This window comes from Solea solea, chromosome 21 (assembly GCF_958295425.1).
Source record: "Solea solea chromosome 21, fSolSol10.1, whole genome shotgun sequence".
In the NCBI taxonomy this organism is placed as follows: domain Eukaryota; kingdom Metazoa; phylum Chordata; class Actinopteri; order Pleuronectiformes; family Soleidae; genus Solea; species Solea solea.
In genome coordinates this window covers 8641161-8654864 of record NC_081154.1, presented here as the reverse complement: position 1 = coordinate 8654864, position 13704 = coordinate 8641161, and the positions used below count along the sequence as shown (strand labels likewise).

Below are 13704 nucleotides of genomic sequence, written 5' to 3'. Positions count from 1 at the left end.
CAGCAATACAAGCTTTGCGTGTCCGTCTCCAGGCTCTCTAATTCCCTCTTGTCACTTTGTCAGATTGAACACTGGGATGTCTTGTCATGGCTGTCACTGCAGAGCAGCTTCATATCTCACTCATTTCACCAGATGACGGGGGGGGGGGGGGGGGGGGGGCGCCTCAGAGATTAATGTGCTCTCACCTTCTCTTCCTGTCTTATTTCTTTCTCACCTCCAAGGTCAGTGGTGCACTGAGCTGTATTAGCAACAATACAGCATTAATGAGGAATATCACTTTCTTTTTCATGTTTTCCAATATTGCAGCTTGTGCGAAAGACCTTGCATAAATTAGCATGCATATGCTCTAGTGATATGATTTTTTTTTTTTAAACCTTCAGCATGAGGACATGGTATACTGCAGTGGCTGGTTATCTTCTCTTCAAACGGCTGCTGAGGTGTAGACAGTTTTTGTTTAGATAACGGGTTTGATATACATCTGTAAAGGGAATTTGGGAATAATGTGTTTTTTTTAAATTGTCAAATAGCGGCACAGATGTTGATTAAACACATTTACAGAGAGAAAAAAAACACAAAATCTTATCTTCTTATCTTATCTTAGGACCAGGACCAGGTTCACATTAGAAATATTTTTAATTCCACCTGCAACACCTTTGTCCATATTTGACTAGTGTCTTATTCAATTCTGTATCATGCACATGTTTTATTTACAGCTTTGCTGCTCTCGGTTTCTCCTCTCTATCAGTGACATCTTTTTCTTTTCATTAAGTACGACAAAATCCATTTGCTCGATTTAGCTGATCAATAGCTGTTGAGTTTGTGCCTCCCAGAGGATTTTAGCCATGAGAAAACAAAAAAGAAGCATAAGATCAGCGGAATATTACATGACTAGGCTGAGAATCAGTGCAGGTAGCTTAGAATAAAGACTGGAAATTAAAAGTGTATTTGTTTTCTAACTAGGTCATTACATTAAAAGGAAAAAGCAGAGTGTGTGAGATGACTGGGGGAAATGCAACATTTTTTTTTGCAGCAGCACTTGTTGTTGTTGAATAAAGTCAACACACACAGGATACATTTGCCATGGGAACAGCCTCATGTGCGGGCGACCTATCAGAGCATGAATAAGAATCCAAACAAGCCAATTATTGAGGTGAGAGAAAGTTTTGCATAATTGAAATGTTGCCAAATATAAACTAGGACTGGTGGGAAATCAGAGGTAACGCTGTCATGTGTCACCTCAGCTTCTGCCGGTGCATCAGAGCACTAATCTCAAATAGAGATAGAGCTTCAGCTAATACTTGTTTTCAATCACGATGAATGAGTTTACAATATTACCAATCCATGATAAAATGTCATAAAACTGTACGAGTTGTAAAGAGAAAAAATGACATTTTCACTACTCTCTTTGATTAAACCTGTGAATCTGTGTTTTCTGGTTAAATGACCATAAAGAAAGTTTCATCTTCATTTTATAACCATCAAGTTGCACATCTTTGAGTTTGTGGCTACAGACGCGTAAATGACACGTTGGTCATAATCCTTTACAGCCTGAAGATGTTCTCCATAAAGAAAAATCAAACAACCAGACACAAGTCGTAAAAATAAACATAACTTTTGAGTGCGAATGTAATTTGTTTTCACATTGCCAAAGACCTGAAACTGTGTTAGATTGTGAGTAAACTGCCTCTCCTGAATTCTTACAATCTCTAAGCGAGGCAAACGAGAGCTTTTAATTTGTCACATATTCATATTTCCTCTTCATATATACATATGAAACTCATAAGACTTGCGCGCCGTTAGATTTTAATTTTAATGCTATGTAAAGTCTGCAATTTAATACAAATAACAAAGCAATTCTGCGTGAGCCATTCTCAATGTAATGCACACTGGTTCACAAAAACATGAAGCAGTGCTTTTTGAATTTGCATCTATAATCACTTATATTCAGCCAGTATACTCTACATTATGAAACATCTTCTTTCAGCTTGTCTCTGTTTTTTTTTCAGGGGGTCACCACAGATTTTTTTTTATACAAGGATGTCCTTCCTGATGCAACCCACCCATTGATTCAGGCTTGGCACCGGCACTAGGAGTACAATGGATGTGCCCCGCCCCCCTTGGCTGGATTCACAGCAAAGGATATTGGCAATATCTGCTCTAAAATGCTTTAACAAGTGCAGTATATGTCATCAAACATGATACCCTGTGGTGTTTTTTTTTTTTTCTAATAAAGAATAACAGAAAGTGTCATACGTTGTAGAGGGGGATGCTCTTCATGGGCTTGTACTGCTTCAGGGCGTCCATCTTGTACAGGTGGCGGTCAGTGATGAGCACCACTCTGTCCTCTGCCTTGTGGAAACGGTTGATCTGGGAAACACAATGCTCCTCATTAGTCACCCCACAGGACACAGTTAAGCCCTCACAAACACACCAACAGTTGGGTGTATCTGTTATCTACGTTTTGGGACTGTGTGTGTGTGTGTGTGTGTGTGTGTGTGTGTGTGGTCAGTGTTGGTTAAATTCACCTTGCGCACATTGCAGGAGAACAGGACTCTCATGAATTTGTCTTTCCGCTGCAGCTCGCTGGAGACGAGTGTGAATGACGCTGCTGTGTCGGGGCTGTCTCGCTTCTGTAAGACGTTGTTAAATAAAACACATACATACACACACGCAGAGAACCCATTAAAAACACTTCAGCATAGAAAGTAGTTAGTTAACAGTTCCTTATTCCGGCTCATATCAACCCAATACACCTTATTTACAGTCCTTCTCACTTAAAGGTCATCAAAAATCTGTTCTCTCAGGACAGTGCTTGAAATGGACAAGATGCCAGTACTCTCTTTAGGTTGTCTGTCCAATTCCTTATTACAGCCCAGAATAATCACTTTTCAGGGTCCACTACTGGACGTTCACTTGTCTACTTTGTTTCTCGTGTCTCAAGTTTTTATTTTTGAACAAGAACAATGTCTATTATGCAGATGAACCGCTGTGGCGACCCCTAAATGAAGAAGTATCAATAATACAATATTCATGTTTAGTTATATTCACTGGCCTCTTGCCACATTTGTGTCATGGAGGACAGCACATCATAACAGGACACAAAATAAAATCGTTAAATAATTGTTGGAAATGTTAAAGATAATCTAAATCCAGTTTTTAGTTATTTAAATACAGACTGATTATTTAAATAAATAGATGTTGTGAACATCAATAACATCTTATGGTATGGTAAGGTATCAACATAAACATGTAAGACGTAGTATGACAATGTGTATGTGTAGGATTAATTATTAGTTGGATGTGTATTATTTGAAATGTACACATAATGATTGAGTAAGATTCTTGTTATGAATCAAGAACTCAGAAAGAAATATTGATATCATATTTTTTTACAGGCATTTTCTGAATTTAATTTTAGAGACACAAACACCAGCTGATACATAGATTCACGGATTCTCTCCTACTTACCAGATAGTTTCCTTCCCAGGCTCTTTGAAGGCCTAAGTCCGTCCTGTGGCCCTTCAGGGCCTCCAGACTGGCTACCTTGGCCCTCACCTGCAGAGTCTCCTCTGGAGAAAGGCCTTTGATCAGTGTCCATGCCCACCACCTGGAGGTAAACACATCAAAACACACAAAGAGAAAATCAAGAGTATGGAGGAGGAAAAAAACACACAACTATTTTCTCTACTGAGAGTAATGTACAGTTCCTTGATGGTTGGGCCAGTGGAGTGACAGAGCAGGACTACAGCAGATGCCAGGTGTGGTGTATTTATTGGCCTTTTACTCATAGACCCTGACAGCCAACATCATTTTCTAGGACGGCTATTTTCCCAACTGTGTTCAGCTTCAAATGGGAAAAAACCAAACAAACACACGTTGTGATGAAAGGCCGTGATAAGTCTTTGATGGAGGAAGAAAATCAATGACCAGTGTGAGCCCGAGGCAAAAGGAAATGTGTGTAAGATTCTTCAAATGGAGTGATCTGGATGTAAAGTACCACATGAGGCCCGATGTGTTTGTTTCCTGCTGCTGGAGTCTGACCCAATTATGGACAAGCAAGTTTTCTCCAACAAAAGGCAAATTTAAAAACATTTTGGCTGTAAGAGATACATCCCCGTCTTGGTTGAACACACAGTAAACTATTCAACATTTACATGTGGTCTCATTTCATATATCAACTATTTAGAATCCATGTGTATTAAAGCAAAGTTTGCGCTACACTAAGAACTTATCACTTATCCGTTTACTTATTCATTTACCGGCATTTTTATGCTCGGAAATTTGCTCTCGACCCCGTCTGAGTACCTGTTGTAGATGTTCTTGAGCGCCTCCTCAAACTTGCGCAGGACTTTGGGGGGCGTCGGCCACTTCACGTGTCTGCCGTAGTCCTTCATGGAGCGGACGTTCTTGAAGCGACGGTTGACCTCGCGGATGTAGGACTTCACCTTGTAGCGGCGGTACGCCTGAAGGATGACGAGCGCCGCTCGCATCCGCCGGTAACGCATTCTGGCGATGGTGCCCCTCCACACCTGCAGACGACAGACGATACAGTTTTGCATTCAATGATTATCATTTCACCACCATTTCTTTCTTTGTAAGTGATGTGTCTTTCTCATTTTTATTTTCTTTTGTAAAAGTCTTAGTAGTGGTAATGTTGTGTATGCATCCAATGAATTTGAATAAAAAAAAGATGCAGTGAAATCTGTTGTTTCAGGCAAACAGTGTTATATTCAGTGAGTGCGTCTGCTACGTGACAGCAGTTTTTTTTTATTAGTTTACCACTGAGATTTTAAATCGTCTTTGAAAACCTACTATTACTCCATGGCGTTTAACACAGGTTGAGTTGGACTTCCATTGTTTTTGTTTGTTTGTTTTGCTTCTTATGCATTTTTACTATGCTCTGTATCGTTTTTAAATGGTTTATGATTTTATGCTTTCTATTTACACTGATTTTATTTTGTTATTTGACCTCATTCTGTACAGCCCTTTGGGTCAACCTCCGTTGTTTCTTTTAAATGTGCTCTATAAATACATTTGAGTTGAGTCGCTCTGGTATTTTAGCAGAGCAGTGTAATATAATGAGATGATCTTTGTATACATTTCAAAAGAATTTGCTATCGTCTCATTCATTTCTACTGCAATCTCAGAAAAACGAGTGGTTCTCACTCTTTGCTCAGAAGAGGACTCATAAGCTATTTAACAACTGACAACTATAAGCTGAGGACGAGCTGCACTAATGCAGAAAGGATTATGGGACATTTAGAACTGTTGCCTCTAGATGTGATTTATTTAGTAGAATTGTCATCACTTCCCCCCCAGGCTATTTTAGGCTTTACGCACTGGTGGTAAAAAAAAGCTGACCATGAAGAGGCTCCACCTTGTGCCTTAACATCTAAATCATCTGTAAATACAGCACAACTGCACTGCAGTGGCTCGACTATAAATGGGCGCCATATTTTCATGTCGCATAGCCGTGTTTTACAACTCACAGTTGTACAAATTATATCATCGCTGTATATTATTAGAATTCACTAGACACGGTTAGATATTAATTTCCGGTGGAAATGAATGGAATCAGGCAAAAATATGGAGTGAAATAAGGACCCTCATGTCTGTAACCAAGCACAGGTTGAATGGCTATTAGACCCTCTAAAACATGAATAATAGATGTAAGTAGAACCCAAGGGAACCATAATTCTTGATCCACTCTCACTAAAAATCACCTCCATATGCTCCACCTTTCACTGTATTCTCTCTCTCCAACACACACACACACACACACACACACGCCCTCTCAATTATTTACATATTTAAATGACTACATTGTACCTCAATAACACTATGCAATCAGCAATAGTACAGCTACACACACACTCTGCTTCACAGGCCACCTCCAGGATTTCATCTCACTGCAATAACGCACAGTGCTCATGGAGATCATGAATATTTAAGTGTGGGGGAGGCCAGCGGGCCAAGAAAAAGGATTTCCTATTTGCATATTTAAACTGTGGAGGAGGTTGTTCTCACCTGATGGGACTGGTGCTGTAATAAATGGCCCGAAAAAGAAGATAAGTCATGTCCGACTGGAAGGTTAATCCTCGTTTCATGTCCATCGAAAAGTGATAACCTTTTAACAGCATTAGCTGCAACATATTCAGTCTGGAATATGTGTTGATGTTGTACTTTGGCATTATTTTATAATGTGCAACGTCATTTTGGGACAAAAGGAATTCAGCATGGAGCCGTCTCTGCTGTGAGAGTCATAATAACTGTTATAATAACTGAGAACAATGAAAGAAGGTCAGGCAGCAATCTATTCACCAGGCCAGTCTCAGAAAAGTAGGGTTTTTATTTTATGATCTTTAAAGCTTCCGTGTTAGTGTAATCATGTGGTTTGTCCAGTAGGCTGAAATGGGCCTTGTTGGACTCCCAGTTTTAAATTACTGACCTGCTTTCTGTGTACAAAATTCCTCATAGCTTTTAGGCCGACATGGCAGAACTGGCTCATAGCTTCAGTACATCGTTCAAGAACAGCTACTGTACATATTCATCACTACTTGACCCCTGAGATCACTCGCCCACATGCTCATGGTGACGGCAGTTGGAGAAAATGAATAATTTCCACCTTCTGGCTCGAAGGCAGCTGATGTAGTCGTCTGTGTGTAAGAGGCGAGCCATATTCGGCACATTATGGTAAATCATCATCTCAAAACATGAACAGGCAAAGTGGCCATACGGTGTATACTAGACTGCGAGTGAAACGAAGCTTGCATTCAAACATGCAAACAATTATTATTTTGTAAAATCGCATCGTATTATTGTGATTTCAAATTGAATTTCCAAAAATACACAGTTAAATCTAGTATAATTTTTATGGGCCTCCCTCTTTTTTTTTTTTACAGTTTTTTTCTAGGGCACATATTTGTATTCTATGGTTTTTTTTCTACTGTAAATGATATTATATTATGTTTGTTTCTCCATTATTGATGTGGCAATAGTGTCATGTATTAGAAAACGGGCTTCCGTAATCTAATAAACTCAGCGTTGATGGTGTTTAGAAACATAAATGTAGAAAAATCTCAGCATGTCAAACAAAGTTACAGAATATCCACAAAGTCGCAAAACAAAAAGTGGCTAAATCTGATTTTCACTGGTATCTCAGTGAAAATGTTGCCTGCCCGGTGTCCACATGATGCACAGTCCTTTTTGCCAGAGCAACAACTGTGTTAATTTGAGCAATAAATCACTAATTACATTGTAAATGACTCGGGTTGGAGGCGAGAAGAAAAGACCATAAAGCCACAGTGAGTGAGATAACAACAGACTTAAACTGTCTCCGATGTCTGTGGAGCCTCATTAAGGTGTGAGACAGGTGGAAAGTGGCGAGGGGTTAGAATTATGACGGGACAATGGGGGCATAAACACACTTTCCACCCCTCAAACAGCAGAGTGGGCTGGCCGCGACGATGGTAGCAAGCTGATGAAGATGGCACTCGAGGGAACTGTGGATAAATCAGACCAATAACAAGGCCCCTGACAGTCTGCCCCCCTCCCGCCCCCCTCTGGCCAATAAAGCCCTCTGATCATCCCTTTAGAGTCTCTGCCATCATGGAGGCTGCCCTCACCTCGCACCAGGCGCAGGATTTACGAGATCATCAAAGCCAGATTGAGGCTTCCGCCACCGCAACAAAGCCAAACATGTTGTGGTTTTGTTTCAGGGGAGGGGAGGGGGCGGGGTGTTGAAGAATTGAAATGCATACTGGGTAAGAGCATTCACAAATCACACGGTGAGAGGTGGGAGGTTTCAGCTGAGAACACAGACAAGACCCATGACTTACAACTGGAAGTCTTTTAATCGTACAGCACTGAGGACTGTAGCTTTAACCAAAGGACATTAACTGTGATGCAGCCCTGGCTGTCTTTATAAACAACCCTTCACCTCACTGTGAAAGAATAAAAGAAGACATGTCCAAACTCTGACACGGAAAGACAGATAGACCGGTGTGCACCATTGACACGCTCCACTGCGATCCACTGTGGAACACCCGAGTTTCCACGTCCTCTGGGGGATATTGAGCGGGCTTCCCAGTGACATGCTCGATACACGCGGTGGGCGAGGGAGGGGAGGCGGGATCAAGAGTGTGTGACACAATTAAGTGAACCTGCAAAGTGCTCCCACCGCAACGCATCAAGGGAAGACGTTGGGCCGCGGCTCAAGCCAGCAGTCGTTATCGTCAGTCAATAAAAAGCTTGGGTGAGCAGTGCATACTCACTATAATCTACACAGAGGCGGAATCCCTCTTATCTTGAATCCCAGGGCTGTATCATATTCAATGTTGAGCTTGGAGTTAATATACTCTAATGACGTGAAAGAACTGTGTTCAGGTGGATCCTCCCCAACACAGTCCTACTGAAAGGGACAGTATTGAAGAAGAGATTGAATGGCTCTGGACGGTCCATCCATCAATTGAATGGGACAGGAGGAAATAGATTAGAAGAATATCGCCACTGGTCAGCAGTATAAGCTTAAAATGACTTGCATTAGTCAGGCATGTTTGAAGGATCACGCACAATAAAATCAGCTTATTGACAAAGTGAATCACTATTTATCCACTAAAACCATTAAAGTTAAAAAAAACAAACAAAAAAAAAATATCTGCACTGCTAGTTTGACCTTTTGTGCAACCAGAGGTGGAAATATTACTCGAGTATTCTACTCGAGTACAAGTACCCGTACTTTGATAACATTTTACTAAGAACAAATACAAGTACTGGTCTAAAAATGTACTCAAGTTAAAGTAGAAAAGTTACTTTTTTAACAAGGTTGGGGTTCTTTCTTGTGTCATGCAAGCTAACATTATTTGTTTTTAATTAAAGGCAAACCTTTATAAATTAACATGCTGACAAAATAAAATATGTAAACACATAATGTACCAGTCAAAATGGGTCAAAGGTCACAAATGCTTTAACTTTCTCACTCACCCAGACAGGGAGCTTAATTAATACCAATTCACCTTTAATTCAGGTCAACATTTTATGTTTTTGCTCAAATGCATATCAATATGTATCCCCTTTTACTTAATTACTATGAAGGTTGTGTCGTGTTGACTTCACTTTTAAATCAAATAAAATTCTACTTAGATTTCAAGTTTTCAACCAAAATGCAATGCAGGCATCCTCAGGGTGAAGCCAATATAAAAGCTTTTCTTTCTTTAGGAAGGATAGAATAATTTAAAACCAATGTTGCAATGATTGTATAGTGAGGATTTGAATAGTGACGTGGATGAGCAAAATCTGAAAAAGAAAAAACTGTGTTGACCATGAGTGCACTCCAAATGGAAGTTGCCATGGAGACAGCCCCCATGGTTACAGTGTTTTGGAGTTTTATATACTTCCTAAAAGGGGGCGAGTTTCAACGAGTTATTTCTGGATTGCAGCGTGAAAGATAAAAAAAAAAAACAAAGTCAGCCTTGAAAAACTGAAGGTCAGTTGCATACTGTGGTTTAGGGCAGATGAAATAAAAAAAATGCCAAGACTTCAAAAAAATGTAATCATCCATGGTGTTTTTTTTCAACACATCATAAAAAAAATGTATTTAGTATGGACAAGAACTTACAATAGAAAGAAACCCATCAGCGTTAATAAACAGGTAGACAGCAGCTCAGTGGTAGAGCAAGTCGTCTTTCAACTTAACCCTTTTAAAACCGAGTGCATCACTGACGACACGTTTGCACAAGCACAATTTGCATTACTGTAGTCAGACAACGTTTTGTGCTTTCAGAAAAATCCCAACGCTTTCTGAAAGCTGAGAAGTTGCACGTCAAAGCCAACACAATGTGTTTGTAAATATGTTTTATGCTGTTCAAATTTCAAATTAAGCATGCAAAATCTGTTATGTACAACTGCAGTGTTTTTCTAACTAAACCTGTTTGTTTTTCTTCATTTTAAATTGTTAAGACAGAATTTTAACAGTAAATCGTAAATAACTGCTAGATATTGGAAGTTATTCTGGAGAAAATGGCCAAAATCACTGAGTTACAGGACATTTTTTGGTCCTTTCATGGTTAAAATAAGCAAAAAAAAAGTCAGTGTTAAAGGGTTTAAGGTTGTGGGGGGTTCGATTCCTCGCTCAGCTAGTCTACATGCTGATGGGTGAATGGATGAATGGCCATAACTGTCTGGACTCATCAAGACTAGAAAAGCTAAAGAAATCCAAACCCTTTAGAAACCTCAAGCAGAAACAGGAAAGGAAATCAAAGCAAAGTCCTTTGATCAACTACAGACATTAACCAATCCAAGTTTCTGTCGAGGTGATGACAAGTGAAGCACTTAGCAGGTTCAGAGGGAATAAAAAGATGAGAGATCATGTTCCTGCTGAGGTCTGAGGAGACGGATCAGTTCTGGACAGTTTATGTCGCCTCTATTTCAGTCATTTCACATCACTCAGCTTCTCCCAAAACAAACCTATGCATTGCCTCAAGATATGACTTCTCCCCACAGCTCTTCCTCCTACACGGACACATTCATTCAGCTCATGCCCAGACAAGCCCCCAGTGGTCACAATGCAAAAAGCTTTCTACCAGAGACATAACGCACGCCACATCTGACAAACCTATGTAAAGCTTTGGAAAGCAATTAAGTCAGCAGCTCAGAATACACAGGAGGGGAGGGGAAAGGAGGGAGGGGGGGGCGTCCTCTTTTTCCCCCCATTGTTGCTACTCAGACGAGCAGTGGCAGTTAGTGTGATGTGGATGACTGAGCTTGAATTTATGAAATATTCATTTTAACAAAGATGGAAGGTGGGGGAGGGTGGCTTGTGTATATTTTATAACCTCTCTTTTTTTTCTTTTTTTTTACATTGGATTGAATGCTTTTTTTTGGCCATTCTTCAAGTGACCATTTCTTAAAATGCCTGAACTGCTCAGTCGTACACAGAGATTCAAGCGTTGCTGTTGACGCACTGTTGCACAAAGCAGGAGGAGGTAGAGCAGTGATCGGTCATGCATCCAGGTCTAACTGGGTAATAAATCTGAGGCTGGGTGGAGAGTGAGTGGATGAAGCACGAGATTGAGGAACACAGAGAACGGCTGGATTAAATGCCCCCAGTGACTTTCCCCTCACTCCTCCCCTCTTTAATGGAGAAGAGGTTGCGGTAATTCAAAGGGTAAAGTAAGAAAAACATAGCGCTTGTGCAGATTGATTGGGCTGTGGCACTGTGATCAACCTGTGTTTGGGAAGCGTGCAGATTTTTTTCATTCATGGATGAGTCACACTGTAAAACTGCAAAACAACCAAGTGCAACGTCTAAATCTGAAGACACTGCGATTATTTGATGAAGACAACATATGTGTCAAAACAGTGATGCTGGAATTCCACTGCCAAAAAATCAAGATGACAAAATGACGATAAAAGATGCCAAAAAAAATATAAATAAAGGCAAATAAAGAGCGACTACAATAAACCCCACGAGGCACAGGAAGTGAGACTGAGCCCCTCTTGTAAGCCGACAGTCCTGGCACCGCAGTCCTGACTGGCATAAGGCTGTGTGGTGTGCCAGGTGCTGATAAGGGGATTGGTTTGCACAGCAGGTCAGACTTGGGCTGGGATGTTTGTTTGAGCAACAGCATGAAAGACACAGGAGTCAATTCTGGTGTCGCATCACGATTTGATTCTGTGTGTCAGTGCGTGTAGCTTGAGCGAGCATGCGTGTCTCTGTGGGCGAGCACACACTGCAAATGCTTGGCCTTCACATTGACAGAGGGCGAGACAAAAAAAGAGCCTGCAGTGCCATGCTGTGCTTGTTTTGGTGGAAAAGCTACTATTCCCCTGGGCTTCCCCTACATTATTAAAGCCTACTTATCCTGGGAGATACAAGATAGGATTCTCCTGAGGGAAAGGTAGAAGAAACGCCCCCCTCTCGTATGTCTGTGGGAAGAACCTGTAAAGGGTCGTCTAGATCAATACAGAGGTCAAGCAATCAATCTGCAACAGAAGTCAATTTGGCAGGGAGCTCCTTTCATGTTTGCACGCTTGGAGTTACTCCTTGAGAAAGACACAGAAGCAACATGGTGTGAAGGAATCCGTCCACATGATTCTAATCTAATAACAGTTGGGGAAATGTGTCCAGCGTGGACAGAATCTGCAGTTTTAATATTTAATAGCCTCCTGGAGCCGAGCTCCTCATTTACATCCAGTGTCTCCGTCTGTCAAAGCAATAAAGTTCTACTCTGCACAATGACCAGTAACATGTACACACACGTAACGCGATCATCTTCTTATTCTAACTTATTCTCACGTGAAGGTTTCATCCAACCTGTGATGCATAATCCCAAACACTTAATACTGAGACACATGGTGATCAGTATTCATAGAAGCTCAAGATTGAAAACAAAACCGATCACATTGTTATAGTCATCACATTTTTATATTAAGGCTGGAGCTATTTATTTAGGCTGGAAAATATCAGGTAGGACTCAAAAGGGAGTACATTTTTCTTTGAGTTTGCAATCAATCACATTTTTACCAGCTGAGATAAAGGCTTTCAGACTGTGAGTGATTAATTACAAACAATTATCACAGTACCTTTACAATGAGAAAGACTCATTATCCTTCTGCACTAATTGACATAAAAAGTAAAAAAAACAATATTGTTCCAAATGCGTCAGCCACAATCTGCAGACACTGAGCTGAATGTTCCACATTGAACTCGTTTTATTTCATTTTAATCATTAGTGCCACCGTCTAGAGCTGCAACTAACGATTATTTTCATAATCGATTAATCTGTCGATTATTTTCTCGATTAATTGATTAATCGATTGGTGTTCGGAATATAAGAAAATGTTAACAAATGTTGATCGTGTTCGTCAAACCTGGAAATGATGTTCTCAAATGTCTTGTTTTGTCCACAAACCAAAATGATTGACTTGTTATCCAGAGCAAAGAAATGAAGAAAATAGTCACATTTAAGAAGCTTAAACAATCGGAAATCTGGTTTTAATCATGAAAAAAGCATCAAACCGATTATTCGATTATCAAAATAGTTGCCGATTCATTTAGTAATCGATGAATCGTTTCAGCTCTACCACTGTCCAAACAGCAACGTTTCAAACTATAAATATAAGATCCACTTATTTCATCTCATAACTTTACAAGAGTTGTGTGATTGAGGATTCAAGACTGGGAAAGAGGTATCAAAGCATTAACATCAAAAATGGATGGAAAACAAGCGCACTCGAGAGAGCGCAGAACTCCGCCAGCCAAGGCTTAAACCTGAAATGTTTACATATTGAACCCCAGAAAACCCTGTTTTTATTGAACCCCTGAGACTTTATGACGTCATCAGTGGGTAGATTCTTTCCAAAATGTACTGGGAAAACATACTTGCATGATCCCCGACCCATCACAAAAAATTCAGAACGATTCGTCAAAAACTGTAGACAGGAAGTTGCTTAGAGCAGGACAACACTTATAGATAAACCCACACGCTGATGAAAACATAACCTCCTTGGTTGAGGTAATAATGCTAAATTATACCCGCTCTATGCCTCAGACTTTGTGAAAACCTGTCAGTAGAACTAGAATGTTTCCAGTCACTGAGTTTACTCAAATGCAAAACAAGGACTGGTGAACTCAAGTGAAAACATGACTCAGACCTTGAAAGCATAACACCCTCATAATGTTGTTCCAAGGCTCTAATCAGATTA

General features: G+C 40.3%; 1 protein-coding gene across 1 annotated transcript in view; it reads right to left on the bottom strand.

Moving 5' to 3' along the window:
* The window catches only part of myo1d (myosin 1D), a 75370-nt gene that overhangs the window by 26644 nt on the left and 35022 nt on the right, over window positions 1-13704 (bottom strand). Inside the window, exons 17-20 of the mRNA XM_058620743.1 lie at window positions 4306-4529; window positions 3469-3607; window positions 2526-2630; window positions 2254-2367 (exon numbers count right to left, since the gene is read on the bottom strand). Of these exons, the coding sequence (XP_058476726.1) occupies window positions 2254-2367; window positions 2526-2630; window positions 3469-3607; window positions 4306-4529 (582 nt within the window). The remainder of the gene's footprint in view (window positions 1-2253; window positions 2368-2525; window positions 2631-3468; window positions 3608-4305; window positions 4530-13704) is intronic.